The sequence below is a fragment of the Bubalus bubalis genome, chromosome 21, assembly GCF_019923935.1.
Source record: "Bubalus bubalis isolate 160015118507 breed Murrah chromosome 21, NDDB_SH_1, whole genome shotgun sequence".
NCBI lineage: Eukaryota > Metazoa > Chordata > Mammalia > Artiodactyla > Bovidae > Bubalus > Bubalus bubalis.
Genome location: NC_059177.1, coordinates 42981038 through 42999428, shown reverse-complemented (window position 1 = coordinate 42999428; position 18391 = coordinate 42981038). Strand labels below are relative to the sequence as shown.

The following is an 18391-nucleotide window of genomic DNA, read 5'->3' as shown; positions in this document are numbered from 1 at the left end:
TTGCTACTTTGTTGTTGTTCAGTCACTCAGTCATGTTCCAACTCTTTGCGACCCTATGGACTGCCGCACGCCAGGCTTCCGCGTCCATCACCAACTCCCGGAGCTTGCACAAACTCATGTCCAGTGAGTCAGTGATGCCCTCCAACCCTGTCATCCTGTTTCAGGGGACTTCTCTTCCTGCCTTCGATCTTTCCCAGCATCAGGGTCTTTTCCAGTGAGTCAGTGCTTCGCATCTGGTGGCTAAAGTATTTTTGCTATAGTTTTAAAAAAATATTCCTATTTTTGAAGAGACCAGGACGTTAGTGTGTCAAGTCTGATGGACTATGAGTAGATGTCTAGGAGAAGCCAAGATTCCGTGAAAGTGTTTTATATTCTGTTTGGAATTTTGCTTTATATCTTGATTTAACGTGTCAGTCCTCAGAAGGACGGGTTTTAAAGGTCAGAGAGTATGTTAAAAGACAACTGTGACGCATTACACCTAACCTCTCACCCCAGACTAAACTTGGGGACTTGAGTCCACATGTTGATTGGAGCCTGATTAATCTTTGTCCCTGCATTCAGAGATAAAGGCCCAAATGCACAGCTTAGATGATACCCGGGGAAGGCCACGTGGCAGGTCCGGGTCTCTGGGTGAGAGTCTCTGCCATAAAGGCGGGCTCTCCTTCTGACGTCCCTCATTTCAGACTGTGCTGCAGAGCTGCTAAAGTCACTGTCTTTAAGTGTTGGGAGCCTCACCTGATGCACCAGGTATGTAAAACGGGTGCGTTTTTCTTTTTCAATCTATTCAAACATTATCAAACACTCAAACATTACCAAGCACCAAGTATTAATATTTCCCAGATACTGTTTTAGGTCCCAGGGAAAATGTAACAGGCAGGAAGATTCTCCTGCTGGGCAAGCCAGATCCTAGTCTTCAGTTATCTGGCATAATTTCAGAAATGTTTTAAGCCACCAGAGTAGGAAAAGACAGAAAAGGTGTTTTGGATGAATGTTCTCATTACTATGGATAGAATGTTCTCATTATTAGAGGAGGAAACCAAGGTCTCACAGTCAAAGTGTGGAAGGGCCAGCCTGAGCGCCCCACCCCCAACCTGGGGCCTGTCCATCACGCACATCTACCCTGGCAGCCATTCATGTCACCACCAAGATGTTCACCAGATCCATGGATCACCTAGTTAGCATTTTCTTTAAATTAGTTCCTCCTTTTAAATTAATTTGCATCACTACCATAAATGGAAAATATCCATAACAATCAACACAAAGAAACAGTGCTATTAAATACCTAGGTACTGTTCCCTGCAGGAGGCTCAGGGGTTAGATAGCTATTTAATAACCACCCTCAGAGTTTCTCTTTGACCTAAGCAAGGCAGGAAAAGAACTGAAAAAAAAAAGATGACTTTCTCAGGTTGTATGGGAGTGTCACCTGGTGTCAGATAGCCCGAGTGTTCTGCTGCCTGAAGTCATCTTGAAGACGTCTGCTGTGTGGGCCCTGTGCTTAGGGGCGCCCCGTGTTCTACCCCTTAGTTGATGTTCAGTCATTGGTGATTCCAGGCTTATAAGGCTTCAGTTTTTCTGTGCCCAGCTTCCCCCTTGGGCACATAGAGCTTCCTGTGAACAAACCCCAGCAGGGTAGGCAGCTGCCTTTTTTTTGTTAATTTTTTTTCCTAGGCAGCTGCCTTTTTAAAGACAAGTCCTTTGTCAGAAGAAGGATGTCATAGAGGTAGGAATAATGGCCAGACCTGTATAGACACCTCAGAAAACATTAGTGGCTTCACTCAGGGCCTGGCTGTATTTGACCTCATCAGGGAAAGTGCGCAGGAGTCTCTGTAACAAGTCCAAGACTTGCTAAATTGATGCTGCTCTGCAAAATCTCCTTAGCAAAGACTTTATTCTATCATTGAATGCAGAATGGAGCCAGATCGAACCTTCCCCCAAACTGACTGTGACGTCCATAGCAGGCACTGATGAAGCCATGAGGTTTTGTTTTTTTTTTAATGAGGTTTCTTTTTGATGATCATGCCTTCAAGCTGGAGTTCCCATCTCCACTGTCAGAGTCGGTGACATACTATGGCTTTGGGCATAAAATGTTCTAATTCCTAGTCTAAAAGAACATCATGTAATTAACTTCCTGCGGCTCAGGAATCAGAATTCATGGTGACCCTCAGCACTCTTTATGTGATGAAGAAAAGTCCTCTTGAATCTGACAGCCCCCATCTTCATCAACTGTTTTGTGACCCACAGTCTTCAAACAGATCTGTAAAATTCCCTTCACTGTGCCATGAATTTGCTTACCCCTTGACAGTGAGGCCTTTTTAGCATCATAAATTGTACCCAGCATTAAGTAGGTGACTCCTCTTGGGAGTTTTGTAATTATTGAAAGAGAAAATAGTCAACATCATTGGGGATGGCTGTCCCTAAAACAAACAGGATTGAACCCACATTGTAACTTTGACTGTTATTAATTCATTTGTACGTTATTTGTATCCTGTGCTATTCTACTCACTGAGAACACCCATGTAGCATTATTCCTATCCTCAAGGAGCTCTGGTTCTAGGAAGAGAAAGAGGCCAGTGAGTGATATAAGTGGGCTGGAAAAAAGCTGTTTACAGTGGCTGAGAAACGGAGGGAAGAGTTAAGTCAGAAGCACAGACAGTGCTTGTGCCACTGAGAAGGCAGCAGCTTTCATTGCTGTAGACTCAGGGCTGTCCCCAGATAGAGTGTGTATGGAACTGAAAGGACCATCTACAGATGCCTCTGCCTCCCTCTCTGGACGAAGGAGCTTGTTTCACCAAGCCTCTCAAGAGACCAAACATCTAAATGGAGACATCACATCTTCGTGAAGAAATTTGGGGCGATGAATTATTTAACAGCAAAGATGTTATAAAATCTGAGGAAAGGCCATTTGAAAAAAAAAAAAGGTCAGAGGATGTGGAGTTAGGAGCAAAGAGAGTGGGTCCAAGTCAGTAATCTGTTACTCAGCCTCTCTGTGCTTTTGTTGCCTCAGCCTGTTCAGTTCAGTTCAGGTCAGTCACTCAGTCGTGTCCGGCTCTTTGCGACCCCATGAATTGCAGCACGCCAGGCCTCCCTATCCATCACCAACTCCCGGAGTTTACCCAAACTCATGTCCATTGAGTCGGTGATGCCATCCAGCCATCTCATCCTCTGTCGTCCCCTTCTCCTCCTGCCCCCAATCAGAGGGGCATCAGAGTCTTTTCCAATGAGTCAACTCTTCGCATGAGGTGGCCAAAGTATTGGAGTTTCAGCTTCAACATCAGTCCTTCCAATGAACACCCAGGACCAATTTCCCTTAGGATGGACTGGTTGGATCTCCTTGCAGTCCAAGGGACTCTCAAGAGTCTTCTCCAACATCAGAGTTCAAAAGCATCAATTCTTTGGCGTTTAGCTTTCTTCACAGTCCAACTCTCACATCCATGCATGACCACTGGAAAAACCATAGCCTTGACTAGATGGACTTTGGTTGGCAAAGTAATGTCTCTGCTTTTTAATATGCTGTCTAGGTTGGTCATAACTTTCCTTCCAAGGAGTAAGCGTCTTTTAATTTCATGGCTGCAGTCACCATCTGCAGTGATTTTTAATAGTGGATAAAGCTCTTACCATGCCTGTTTGATGAGGTTGGTGTACTGTGTCAAGGGTTAGCAAATTACAACCTGAAGCCTGTTTTTTACAGTAAAGTCTTACTGGGATATGGTCACACCCATTCATTTCATGATGTACAGCTGCTGTCTCACTGCAGAGGCAGCTTGAGTAGTTATGACAGAGACCTATGACCCACAATGCTGAACTATGTATCATCTGCCCTTTGCAGAGGAAGTGGGCTGACCCCCACTCAGTGGTCCTGAGGTCATACTGTGCCATCATGAAATCATTATACAGTTGAAGTACACATCAGTTGATAGAGGTGTATGGGGCAGAGCTCTCTGTTTCACAGGAAATATAAAGAAGACCATGATTTGCTAGATGTGTACTTTTTCTTGAAGAAGAGTCCTTTTTATGTTAGTGAGATGCACACTTAACACAAGTGATGGAGTCCTCAGATGACAAAGGGCCTCACCTGACCAACAGATCCTAGCAGGCGTTGTCTTCTCTACTGGGGAGGATGATGGAACTTGAAATACTTTTTAAATTCTATGGAAAATAAACCATGTTGTTCATGAGACAGAACTGGGTGGGGGCCTCTAATTGACAGGTGACTTCCAGAGCCCTTGGAAATGGGTCAGGCCCCAGTCTGGGTGCTGGGGATACAGTCCCTGCCCTCCTGGGGCTCCCATTCTAGCCTGCACATGTGTCCTCCAAGTCTTTGGGAGGACATCAGAAAGTGCACTGGAACCTCGGATGTTGACGTGTTCCCTCCTAAATTTTTATTGTGTTACTTATTTTTGAATAGCTCATATATGAATAGGGCTTCCCTGGTGGCTCAGACAATAAAAAATCTGCATGCAGTGCAGGAGACCCAGGTTCAATCCCTGGGTTTTAGGAAGATCCCCTGGAGAAAGTATTGGCACCCCACTCCAGTAATCTTGCCTGAAGAATCCCATGGGCAGAGGAGCTTGGCGGGCACAGTCCATGGGGTCACAAAGAGTCGGACGCAACCGAGCAACTAACACTTCATTTCATGCATGTACATGATAAATAACCAAAAGATTTTAAAAGGTAGACTGTGAAAAGCAAGTTTCGCTCTGTCCCTGACTCCCAGCTACCTGATTGCCCACCTCAGATGCAACTGCTCTTACTGGTTTCATGTCTACCTTCCAGTGATATTCTGTATATATATAGGCACTCATATGCACGTGTGTTATTTTTCTTTCTTTCTCTCTTCCTCTGTCTTTCAGGTCTTCTATCCTTCTCTAACTTTTAATTTTTAAAAATTGCAAGCCTAATAGGAAAGTTGAAGGTTACAGTTGGGTTCACCAGTACATTTCACCACCTTTACTTTATTTCTCCCTTCTCTACACACACACATATGCACAAACACATATATACAGACATATGCACAAACACATATATACATTTTTTCTTCCTCAACTTTTAAAAGTGAGTAGCAGATATTACTATATTTTATCCCTTAATATTTACTTCAGCAAATGCTATGAACAAGGATGTTTTCTTACATATAAACATAACCACAACTTCATCACTGCAGTCACTGATCTAATAATATTGTCTAATAACCAGTCCTTACTCAAATTTCCCCAATTGTTCTTAAAATTTCCTTTATAGCTTAAAAAAATATCATCTCAAGGATTCCTCATTACCTACACTTTTTTCTCTTCATTCTGGGTTGTTCACTTCTCACTTCCACTTTGCTTCTTCACCTTGTCTCCTGAGACAGAGTTTCAGTGCTGTCTCTCTTTTCAGCCCCTCTAGGTATAAGCCAGACCTAAAGAGCAGGATGGATCTTGACGTGGTTAACATGTTTGTGATCGCGGGCGGGACGCTGGCCCTTCCGATCCTGGCATTCGTAGCCTCTTTTCTCCTGTGGCCTTCAGCCCTGATAAGAATCTATTACTGGTAAGTTCATTTTACAGTTCAAAATTTTCAAGGGTATCATGATCATACCGCTTTCTTTGCTTTGTGGTTGTGGCTGTTCCACATTTATCATGAAATATTCTGGACGTGGGGGCTTCCCAGGTGGCGCTAGTGGTAAGGACCCTCCCTGCCAATGCAGGAGACATAAGAGACATGGGTTTGACTCCTGGGTTGGAAAGATCCCCTAGAGGAGAAAATGGCAACCTACTCCAGTATTCTTGCCTGGAAAATCCCATAGACAGAGGAGCCTGATGGGCTACAATCTATGGGGTTGCAGAGTTGGAGATGACCGAGTGACTGAGCACTCATTTCAGACTTACAGAAAAGTTGAAAGGTGTCCTTTTTGTCCTTGGGAATGTTGGGAATGTTCCTGAAGAATTGGTACTGGTAGCTTCTCACCAGGTAAATTCTTCCAGGTTTCCAATGGTGTCTTTGCTCAGGAGACCACTCTCTCTCCCAAAGTCACTGATTCTGTGTGCATTCGTAGGAAGGCATTTGGTTTTTCTTGGTCATTGGATTCTGATCCAGTGATGTTTTGACAGGTATGGTGATAATCACTGAAAAATGAGTTAGAAACACCAGAATCATGGACATGGCATGGATACGACAGAATGTTTTTTGATTTGTCTAAAAGTGTTCATTAGTAAAGTGACAGGAAAAAAAGTTTCCAAAACTTCTGTCATTCTTAAATCATTTTCATGCTTCTTTCCTTGTTTGCACACCACCTCTAGTTTTCTTTTGTGTTTTCTTTAGAGTAAATGACTTTAAAACAAAATCTTACATTAATTTCTGAGTGACATAAATATCACTACCTTTAGTGGAAAGCTTGCCATCCTTGCCACAAACAATAAATTAATATAAAAAGTAAAAATGAGCACAATGCTTTACACTCTGTTCATGAATTCTAGCCTAGATACCATTGCCTGCCAAGGATTGACTCCTTTCTCTTTGTTACAAAAGCTGAGAGGTGTGAGAGTTGCAGAGCTTTTCTTCTTTGATGAAAGCAGGTTTATGGTTGAAAAGAGAGAGGATTTCTCATGATGTACTTCAGTAACTTTTCATACCACAGTCCATTTACCAGAGAAAATCACCCCTCACACACCCATGAATTTATCCCATGAAGACGGAAGTACTGAAATCAACCTGGTTCCTCTCTGTGCCATAGGGAAGCGAACTGAGATTTAACCAGGACTTCTGGAACATAGGACTACCTTCTGAGCCCCCCAAGGAAGAATGCAGGGAAACTGTGCTTGTGCCCTTTATCCACCCTCCCTTCTGGCTCCCTTTTGTTTCATTAGAGTGTGGAATTTTCCGCCTGCCAGCCAGGCTCTGATCCTTGAAAAGAAGCTAATTGAACAGAAGGGAGCTTTCATCTTTCACTCTCTTTTGTGGGGAGGTGATGACCCCTTTAGTGGGTCACCCAACACCCACCTCTGTGTTGATGAAGCTAAGACTCTGGCTGCTTAGAGGCCATTGCCTTGCAGCACTCCAGCACAGCAGGAGTGCTGTGGGGCCAAGACGCCTATGGGACTCCTGATGTGGAGAGACCAGAGTGGTGTGCCCCCCTCAGTCCTGCAGAGGCACCGTGGACCTGCACACACAAATTCCATGTTTCTTAAGTCAAAGTGAAACAGAGGGTGCAGCTCCACGATGTGTCCCATAACCGTGGATGTGGCTGCAAACAGAGGTGTGACTGTTCCACCCAAAGGCTGTTTCTACCAACCACACGTGGAAACCAGCCTCTGTGCTGCACAGTCCCCACCCCCAAGTTCCTCGGGCCATCATGGAGAAAGCTTTAGGACTGTTAGAATAATTTTGATGCTTGATTTTTCAAGAGAAGATTAATGTCATTGCAAATAATTGACTTTTTTGAGTTAAAACTAATGTGGTTTGGACTTCACCATTTTAAAGCATACATTTAATTGGTTTTAACATATTCACAGTATTGTGAATTGCCACCATCTAATTGAGAATATTCTCATCTCCCCTCAAAAGAACCCCCATACCTGTTAACAGGTACTCCCTGTTTTCTCTCTTCATCCCCTGGCAACTAGTAATCTGTCTCTTTGGATTTTCCTGTTGGTGACATTTTTGTGTCTGGCTTCTTGCACTTTTCAAGGCTCACCTGTGCTGCAGCATGTATCTGTACTTCATTCATTGTGATGACTGAATAGTGGTCCATGGTATGGTTTATACCATATGTGATTGATCCAAATGGACATTTGTGTTGGTTCCACTTTTTGGCTATTATGAAGAATGCCTCATCACATAGAATTCACTTTTATTAACAAGTGAAGTTCAGTGAAGTGGAAGTCACTCAGTCGTGTCTGACTCTTTGTGACCCCATGGACTATACAGTCCATGGAACTCTCCAGGCCAGAATACTGGAGTGGGTAGCCTTTCCCTTCTCTAGGGGATCTTCCCAACCCAGGGATCAAACCTGGGTTTGATTCTGTTAACAAGTAATACCAGCGAAATTCAGAGAGGCCCCACAGAGAACACTCAGCCCTTTATTTCACCCCACAGACGCATGTGACTGTAAAGCCTGCCCCGTCCTGTCACTCCGCTCAGAGCTGTAGCTGGAGGATGAACACAATGCTCTTTATTTCATGAACTCGGCCACACAGGCCAAGAAGCAACCCCAGTTGGCTGTTGGATGAAAATCCTGGAAATCCTTGCGGATTATGCCGGGTAGTGTTGTGGCATGGGGGCTGTGATTATAGTATTAGAACCCGTAATACCACAGCAGAGAGCTGCCCAAAGTCCTGTGAGCAGCTCCCCCCACCCCACCGAGACGCACAGCCTGTTTCCTTCAAATCACCTCAGCGTGAGTGACGCTGACACAGTGGTTGTCATAGGATGAGCAGCTTTACGTCAGTCCCCATGTCCCTTAACCACAGCTACTCCTCCAAAGGCCTTCAGTCACTCAGCTGCCCGTGACGGCCGCCTGTAGGTTCCCCCTGCAGACTTGGCTTAGTTTAGTTAATTTTCAGGATCGCGACATGAACAGGAACAGCAGGCGGCACGGGTAACTGCTGTTGCCTCTGCTTAGTCACTCAGTCGTGTCCGAGTCTTTGTGACCCCCTGGACTGTAGCCTGCCAGGCTCCTCTGTGTGTGTGATTCTCCAGGCAAGAATACTGCAGTGGGTTGCCATGCCCTCCTCCAGGGGATCTTCCCCACCCATGGATCGAACACACATCTCCTGTGGCTCCTTCATTGCAGGTGGACTCTTTACCGCTGAGCCACCAGAGGAGCCCGCAGAGGTAGCTGGGCATCCCAAAGACGCTGAGCCTCCCTGCCGAGCGAGCACGCAGGTGTGAGGAGGGCCTCTCAGGTTCCCTGTGTCCCCGGACTTCCCTGTGGGTCTCCTGAGCTCCTCAGGGCTCAGCAGCACTGTCCCCAGTGGGCCACAGCCAGTCTTGGCAACAGCTCTCTCTGGGTCTAAGTGTCCCTGGAGCGTGGCCGGCACAGTCCCACAGTGGTGGGGACCGTGGTTGCTCCTGCAGGAGGCACCATGTGCTTGGCCGAGAGAGTCCACAGAGAGCCATGCTGAAGATGTCGTTGCCACTGTGGGTGACATCAGGGGCCACTCTGGTTTTCATTGTATAAGCTGTCAATACTGTTCGCAGGATGAAAACAACTGACATTTTAAAAGATTTTTGTTTTCCCAAAGAAACTCAGTTGTGCAATCAAGAAATCATATAAGTAAGAAAGAAGCAGATAAGAATTAGAAAAAAAGAAATAAACTGATGTTTCAGATGGTTTGATTGTGTACATAGAAAGTCTGAAATAATAATGATATCTGTCGATTATTTATTAGAATTAAAAAGTGAATTTGGCAAGATTGCTAAATACAAGATAAGTTAGTAGGGACTTCCCTGGCAGTCCAGTGGTTAAAACTCTGTGCTTCCACTGCAGAGGACATGGGTTTGTGGTCTGGGAACTAAAATTCCACATGCTACACAGTGGAATTAAAAATAAATAAATTTAAAAATGAATAAATAAATAAAGATAGTTCAGGAATGTTGGCTTGAGATAAAGAAAGTCCGAAACCTTGCATTAGTCAACATGGCAATGTATTAAAAAAAAAAATCAGTTTTATTCTTATTTCATAGCAACAAACAAATAGAACATTTAAAGTCTTTTACTGATACCATTTACCATAAGGAAAGAAATAGTGCTATCTTTTACAACATGAATGATCCTTACAAACATAATATCAAGTGGAAGTAGTCAAATACAAATAAGAACTTACTGTATGATAAAGTCCTATACATGTAAAACCCTCTTGTTTGAAGGGGAGCCAGTGGTCACCTTTAGGAGGTAAAGCATCTGTGATGCTGCTCGTAGTCTAGACCCTGATCTGGGTGGCAGGTGGTGGGCTCATTCACTCTGTGCAGATTCATTGGGCTGTACACTTATAATGTGTGTGCCTTTCTATATTCTTTATACTTCCGTGGAAAGTTACTCTAAAAAACAAAAGTGAAGGATGTAGAGCAATTGGGTCCCTCATATTTTGCTAGTGGGAATGTGAAATGATGCGGGCATTTTGGAATACAATCTGGGAATTCCTCAAAAGGTTAAAAAAGGTTAAAAAAAAAAAAAAAAAAGCTGCTATATGACCCAGAAATTCTACTCTTAGGTGAAATAAGAACACTCAAGAGAATAGAAAACATATATCCACAGGAAAACTGGTATATGTATGTTCATAGTGGCATTATCCCTAAGAGCTGAGAGGTGGAAACAACTCAAATGTCCATCAACAGATAAGTGGATAAACAAATGTGACCTATCCATACAATGGAATATTATTTAGCCTGAGAAAGGAATGAAATACTTTTGATTTCTCCATCAAATACAAATGAGAGTCTTGGTGGGTAGAATATTCGTGGTTGTATGTTCTTCCCTTTGATCACTTTAAATATATCACACGATTCCCTTCTGGCTTGTAGAGTTTCTGTTGAGAAATCAAAAACTTTCCAGAAAAGCAATAGTTAAGAGAATTCAGCGCCACCAAACCAGCTTTATTAAAAATGCTAAAGGAACTTCTCTAGGCAGGAAACATAAGAGAAGGAAAAGACCTACACAAAATAAACCCAGAACAATTAAGAAAATGGTAATAGGATCATATGCATTGATAATTACCTTATCGGTTCAGTTTAGTTCAGTCGTTCAGTCGTGTCTCACTCTTTGCGACTCCATGAACCACAGCATGCCAGGCCTCCCTGTCCATCACCAACTCCTGGAGCCTACCCAAACTCATGTCCTTTGAGTCGGTGATGCCATCCAACCATCTCATCCTCTGTCGTCCCCTTCTCCTCCTGCCCTCAATCTTTCCCGGCATCAGGGTCTTTTCAAATGAATCAGCTCTTTGCATCAGGTGGCCAAAGTATTGGAGTTTCAGCTTCAGCATCAGTCCTTCCAATGAACACACCCAGGACTGATCTCCTATAGGATGGACTGGTTGGATCTCCTTGCAGTCCAAGGGACTCTCAAGAGTATTCTCCAACACCACAGTTCAAAAGCATCAATTTTTTGGTGCTCAGCTTTCTTTATAGTCCAACTCTCACATCTATACATGACTACTGGGAAAACCATGGCCTTGACTAGATGGACCTTTTTTGGCAAAGTAATGTCTCTGCTTTTGAATATGCTGTCTAGGTTGGTCATAACTTTCCTTCCAAGGAGTAAGCTTATATGTAAACACATTAAATGTACCAAGTAAAAGATGTAGACTGGCTGGGCAGGTGAAAACCTGTGTACATATGCACTTCTACTTAACACATCACTCTACTTAACCCCCCCAAATTGTATGTATGTATTTTTTTTTTTTTGTATGTATGTATTTTATATAGTTAGGTTAACCATGTTTCCATTATGGCTTGCAACTGTAATTATCTTTTATTTTTTGTCTGGCTATTGACTGTGAAAACTGAGCATCTTTTACTATTGTGGATATATAACTGTTATTTGCTTAATCCTATTGTATCATGATGGGTCAACTGAAAATGATAGAATTCTGTATCACTTAACTACCATTTAATAGAAAATCCTGTAATCATTTTTTTAAATCCAAAAAAAAAAAAAAAAAGAGGAATGAAGTACTGATACATTCTATAATGAATGAACTTGAAAACATGTTAAGTAAAATATATCAGACACAAAAGGCCACATATTGAATAGACCCACTTATAGAAAATGTGTAGAATCCATAGAGACTTGAAGTGAACTAGTGGATGCCAGGAGGTGCAAGGGGAGGGAGATGGGAAGTGAGTGATAATGGGTATGGATTTCTTTCTCTTTTTTATCAGGTAAAATATACACAATACAAAATTTACCTTTTTAACTGCTTTTTAAGTGGGTAGTTGAGTTTCTTTTTGATGGAAATGTTCCAGGATTAATGGTGATGGTTGTATAACTTTATGAACACTAAAAACTCATCAGTTGTACTATTTAAAAGGGTGAATTTTAGGGTATATAAACTGCATTTCTATAAAAAGAAATGAATATTCAACATCCTTATTATTAGGGAACATGCAAATCAAAACCTCAGTGATATACTATACACACATTAGGATAGGTGTTAGTTTTTAAAAAAATGAAAAATAGCAAGTTTTGGTGAGTATGTAGAGAAGTTGGAACCCTTGCGCTTTGCTGGTAGAAATGTAAAGTGGTATAACTACCATGCAAAAGTTTAGGGGTTCCTCAGAAAGTTTAACACAGAATTACTCTGTGTGCGTGTGTGTGCACGTGTGTGCACTCAGTCATGTCCAATTGTTTGTGACCTCATGGACTGCAGCCCGCCAGGCTCCTCTGTCCTTGGGATTTCCCAGGCAAGAATACTGGACACAGTTGCCATTTCCTCCTCTAGGAGATGATCCCAACCCAGGGATCGAACCTGCATCTCCTGGCTTGCAGGCAGATTCTCCAACACCGCTGAGCCACTGGGGGAGCACCATCAGGATTACTATATGATCCAACTCTTCTACTTCTGGGTATATACATAAAAGTATTGAAAGCAAGGACTCAAACAGATCCTTATTTACCAGTGTACATAGCAGTGTTATTCATAATTGCCAACAGAATGGAAATAATTCAAATGTCCATCAACCCATGAATGATAAACAAAATGTGGTATATACATACAGTGGGATATTATTCAACCTTACAAAGGAAAAAAATTCTGATGTAGTGTAGAAAATGGATGAACTTTGAAAGCATTATGCTAAGTGGAATAATCCGATCACCAAAGAACAGATACTGTATGATTCCACTTATATGGCTGTCATATGTGTTACAAAATTTTCCACGTTTCTCCCTTGAATTTTGGCAAATGATATATTTGAAGGACAGAATCTTTTTTATATAATACTGAAACTGCCATTTATTGGCTACTTCCTGTGTGTTGGGCGTTGAACAAAACTGTAATGGCTCATCTCATTAAAAAAAAATTTTTATTTTTGGATTATCTCTTTTAGTCTTAACTATATCCTCAGTAGAATGCAATAGTTTTCCATATTGTAGATGAGGAAATTGAGTTTCATGATCATATAGCCAAAAAATGAATGCACTGAGATATAAATGAGTGAACAAATTCATGTTACCATGTCATGACTTAGAACTTTGAAATATGCATATTTTGTCATAAATAGAGCTGTTAAGCTAGCCAATTTTATTGTATCTTTAATGTTTTGAAGAGGGAATATATTCATTGAAACAGTACTAGAAAGAACACGATAAGTCTCCCTCTCACCATTGTTCCTTCTCCATCTACCTTCTTCTCAAAAGTATTTCATACCTCCGCTCCAGATACTCATATTAATAGCATCTTGTATATGATCCCATGCTTTTTGTATGCAAGTACAAGTAAATATAAATATTTATCTTCCTCTCCCTCTCCCCTTTTTTTTTATACAAAGGGTTTAAAGTTGATCCACTTAGGCTATTTGCTATTGCATGTCTTGGCTACCTCTTTGGTACAAAGTATACCACAAAGTCAATCTCTGATTGAATTAATTATCTTCCATCTTGGAGGGATTCTTCATGCAGAGTGTTCAATTTGTTTAGATGGTAATTTCATACTGAAATCATTTTCAGGCCAAACTCCAGCACTGAGTCTTATGTAACCAACAGAAGCTGAGCTTTCAACCAACTGCCATATGTTGTAAGGAGTAAAACCAGAGAACAGATGAGATAATTCTTAAGAAACAAGTTCTTACTCCCAAAGTCTGTAGGAAAAATATATTTGGAGTGGAAGGCAGAGGAGGGCATATGACTTATATTGAGCTTATGTACCATAGTGGAAATAATGTCTCTGCAAAATCAAGTGTGTATTACCATAAATTCTGCATCACAATTAAAATCCACACTATTTTGTGGTTTAATTTTTTGTCAATTAAAATCCAATTCTTGAGAACAATCAGCTTCTTTGAAACCACAGTATCACTAAGTATGAGAAAGATTCTGTTTGGCCAGCCCTGGTCTGTAAGTGATTCCCTGGACCCAGGAAAGGGACCAGGTTTCCAGAGCCCTGAAGACAAGGGATAACACCCCAAAATATGGCCTCATTTCCCCTCCACGTTCATTAGCCAGGCAACCATCAAAAGCAAAGGCCACATCTCCCAATTCCTGGCAAACAAATACTGTATCACCTTATAAACTGATTGCTTCTCTGAGGTGCCCTCATCTGTATTTGTGGAGAAACTTGAAGAGCAAGTCGAGGAACAGCTGTCCTTCTATGAGACTGAAAAGGTGCCCTGTAGGAATCTGGATGTTGCGATAGAGATAATTGTTCAGGCAGAGGAAGCAGATGCTGAGACTACTAGGAAGCTGGAGAAACAGGAGAAGAAATGCTTGAAGAAGAAAAAGAAAGGCTGGTTGCAGTTCCCTTCACATCTTTGGAAAACTACAGCAGTGCTCAGGAGGAGTGCCAGGAGACGAGTGCAAAACCGAAAAGAAGAAAGTGGAAGCCTCAGGAGGCCCATCGGGAGGATAGAATGGAAGAGTCATCTGTATCTTTCTCCAAACCCAAGAAAAAGAAATCCTCTTCCAAGGAGGAGCTGGTTAGTAGTGATCTTAAAGAGACAGCTGGCGGTGGAAGTCTTCCCAGAGGAAGAGATCTTTCCCAATAGAGGAACCAGTTAGTGACCGTGAAGAGTCAGGAAACAAGAGTGTCCCCAAGAAAAAGGGGGAGATTCTCCCCCAGGGAGGAACTGTAACCAGTGGACCTGAAGAGGTTGCTGCCAGCAAGAGCATCAGCTCCAAGGGATGAGAAAGTTCCTAAAAGCTGTCCCAGGAAGACTAGAATGGATGTTTCACTGACAGATCAGGCCCATGGAGATGTTTCACAACCCATCCCCTGTGTCCCAGTGAAAACAAATTTCCAAGAATAGATAAATAAATAAGGCTAAGACTCAAATGCAGAGATTTTGTTGGTTGAAACCAGCTTGCTCAGATAGAATCACAAACAGGCAAATGTGTTTCTCACAGAGAGGCAGTCACTGGAATCACTCAAGACGACAGCTGTGAGCTGTGTGGAGTCCTGAGACAACAAGGAATTCAGACATCGCCGGTCAGTCTCCGGTTGTCCTCTCTTCCCATGCAGGGATGTGTGTGTGTGGAGTAACCTCTCCACCAGCAATGGCAGCCTTGATGACAGAGTCTGATTCCTCATCTTCACAAATAAACAGCAAGTTGCAGGTGATAGGAGAGAACACACTTTATCTTTAAGTCTTTTGATGCATTTCCTGCCAGTTAAAGTGCCTCTGTGGTAAGGTCTTCCAGGTCAGCTGCACTGCGCCCTGCGGCACTCAGGCCCGCGAGTCCACGGCTGCTCGACCCAGATTTCAGGCGTCAGTGAACATGGCCCACCAGGAGCTGCCAGCCAGCTCTCCACAAGGGAAGCCACTCTTGTCTTGGCCTCTCCAGAGTCCTTCCCAGCCTTACCACCAGCCGTTTTGAATTCTCCTGAAACTCAACTGAGCAAGGCACATACCCGTGAGGTCCCACAGCCTTCTTTGCCCTGTGATTCAAACTACTAGAAATATGTATTAACAGAGGATTATTGTGTGTCATGCTTCTTTTTTTTTTTTTTTTTTTTTTAGTTCTACCAGTTTATTGCTACCAACCCATCACCCTCTACCCTCATGCACACATGCTCAGTCATGTAACCCCATGGACTGCAGCCCGCCAGGCTCCTCTGTCCATGGACTTTTCCAGGCAAGAATACTGGAGTGGGTTGCCATTTCCTTCTCCATGTGTCATGCTTCTTAAGAAAATGTCCCCTTTTCCCTTCCTGATAGCGTGCTTAGGAACATTTATACCAGAATATTCATGTAAGGTACTTTCTGGAATGGCCTGACTTAGTGGTCCTCGAGGGTGACTGTGTAGAGGACGAGGGCTGGGAGAATTGTTGCTCTTGCTTCGAAGTAAAGCTGTACAGAGTCCGCCTCCCGAAGCTGCTTCTCTGGCGCTCGCTGACTTTGATTTTGCCTGTATTTCCGTCCCCAGGTACTGGCGGAGGACGCTGGGCATGCAGGTCCGCTATGTGCGCCACGAGGACTATCAGTTCTGCTACTCCTTCCGCGGCAGGCCTGGCCACAAACCTTCCATCCTCATGCTCCATGGGTTCTCTGCCCACAAGGACATGTGGCTCAGCATGGTCAAGGTGGGGTGCCAGAGCCTTCCCTCCTCAGAGGGTGTCACTCAGCAAAAAAATAGAAGAGAGGGGGTTCTACTTAAATATGATGTCATCAGCAGTGGTAGAGAGCAGAGGGAACCCGGTATAATGGCTCAAAGCACCCTAAACTAGTGTAGTATATTATTCAGATCCTTTTATCAGACAGAACTTACTGAGCTGAATGTTATTTATAAAATCAGTACCTCACTAATGATTTCACCTTATGACTATTTCTTTGGAAAGTTTCTGATACTCTGCTTCATATTTGGACTGTCATGACTATCAAAGGCCAGGTTTTGAAAAGTCATTTCTGTATATTCCAAGATTCCCCTCTTCTTCCCTTCTCTGCTTCTCCTTCTCTCTCCCCGTCTCCTCCTCCTCTCTTCCTTCCATTTCTGCTTTCTCTTTTCCTTAGCCCTTTGGAGAAGCAGTCTTGATCTGACAGCTTTCTGGGATGGTTTCTCAAATCACTCACTTTCTCTCCTGGTTGATTTGGTTGTGTCAGTTTGCTTTAGTTGGTAAAAGTGAACAGCTGGTGAAGATGGGGGCTGGGAGAGGTCTGGCAGAGAAGGACCCCAGGCTCCCACCTCAAGCAGGACCTGACTAATCCCAAGCATGCTCTACATTAGGACGAAAAGGCTCACACATCCCCTAGTTTCTTATTTCCAAAGTTCAGTATCAGGACAGTCATCGTGCTTTAATGAACCTCTGACTTCCTCTTCATCTTTCATATAACTGGTTAGTTGTTTATTGATAGCTGATCTATCTCAAATTCCTGGTTAAATGTGGCATATATTTAAATGGAAGACGGTGTTTAGGATAAAAATACCTAGGGAATTAGATCGTAATGTAAAAAAAAAAAAAAGAGAGAGTTGAGACCAGAACTAGGGCGATCAGACATGGTTCTTAGGAGAAGTGTTGCTCCTGTGGGCTCTGGAACTGGCTGGGGCTCTGGGAGAACAGAATCACCCTGTATTAATAGTGGCAAGTTGGTGGCTGCGAGACTGGGATAAGCATAGAGGGGATGAGGGAAAGGAGAAGGAGGCAGGGCCTGCCAGCTGGTGTCAGGAAGGAGCAAAGGACGCAAGCTGCTCCCCGACCTCTGCTCTCCCCTTTCCAGTCATCCCGAGGCCTCTCCCATTGTGTATTAGACTGTGGGGGCTTCTGCTCTCTGTAAGGCTCCTGGCAGTGTTTATTCATGTCAGATGTTACTAGGGGAAGACACGGGGTGGTTTAGGTTCCTCCCTCCCCAGCGGGGAGGCTGTCCATGTCACTTGGTAAGTGGGGGGAGCCTCCCCAGAAACATGGGCAGACATGCTCCGCACACCACATTCTGACTCTCTGGTCATGTGTGTCCCCAGTTCCTCCCGAAGAACCTGCACCTGGTCTGCGTGGACATGCCAGGGCATGAGGGCACCACCCGCTCCTCACTGGATGACCTGTCCATAGATGGGCAAGTCAAGAGGATACACCAGGTAAGCAGGGAGGCTCCACCAAAAAACTGCCCAGGTGGGTCTTGGCCACCGTTGCATCCCCAAGTCTGAAGAACAGTCAACGTGGGTTCCGTTTTGACTCATAATTGCAAACAAAATGGCAGCAGCCCAGGGTATCCTCGGTCAGCTGTAGAGGGCCAGGGCTTATTGCTGACTTCTTTCAACCTATTATAACTGTTTCTGGAGAAATACAATCTCATTTTCTCAACTCTTCAAAAAGGGAGTTTAGAATTCCTCAAGACCGTTTATTTTTTTAGAGTGTATTTTTTTGGTTACCAGCTGCTTGGTGACGGTAACAGCATGTCTGCCTAGTTGTGGAGGATGGGGAGGGTGATCTTTTCATTTTGTTCTGATTTAGTATCTTTCTTCAGCCCTGTCTGACTGAGCTTTCAAAGTCATGGGGCTCATGAACCATTTCAAAATTTAATGGTTCATACTCTTCAGGTTGACATTAAATATTTTCTCCATTCAAGGATGTTTATTTAATGTCTGCCCCTCTCCTCTCTTTAAACTGTGTATTATTTGGAAGCAAGGAACCTTGTTTCTTTGACTTTCGCTGTATCCTGAGCAGCTGACCGTGGTTGCTTGTATGTAATAGATATCCAATAAATATTTTTTGGATGAATGGGTAGATGTAGGGGATAGTTGGTTGAATGGTTGGAAAGAGGGAAA

General features: G+C 43.3%; 1 protein-coding gene across 4 annotated transcripts in view; it reads left to right on the top strand.

Annotated features, from left to right (window-relative positions):
* ABHD6 (abhydrolase domain containing 6, acylglycerol lipase) overlaps positions 1–18391 on the top strand; it is a 48390-nt gene that overhangs the window by 16447 nt on the left and 13552 nt on the right. For all 4 annotated transcript variants that reach the window (XM_006041380.4, XM_025272723.3, XM_025272724.3 and 1 more), the window contains exons 3-5: positions 5377–5529; positions 16058–16214; positions 17588–17701. In XM_006041380.4, coding sequence (XP_006041442.1) covers positions 5411–5529; positions 16058–16214; positions 17588–17701 — 390 coding nt within the window. In that variant the 5' untranslated portion in view covers positions 5377–5410. The remainder of the gene's footprint in view (positions 1–5376; positions 5530–16057; positions 16215–17587; positions 17702–18391) is intronic.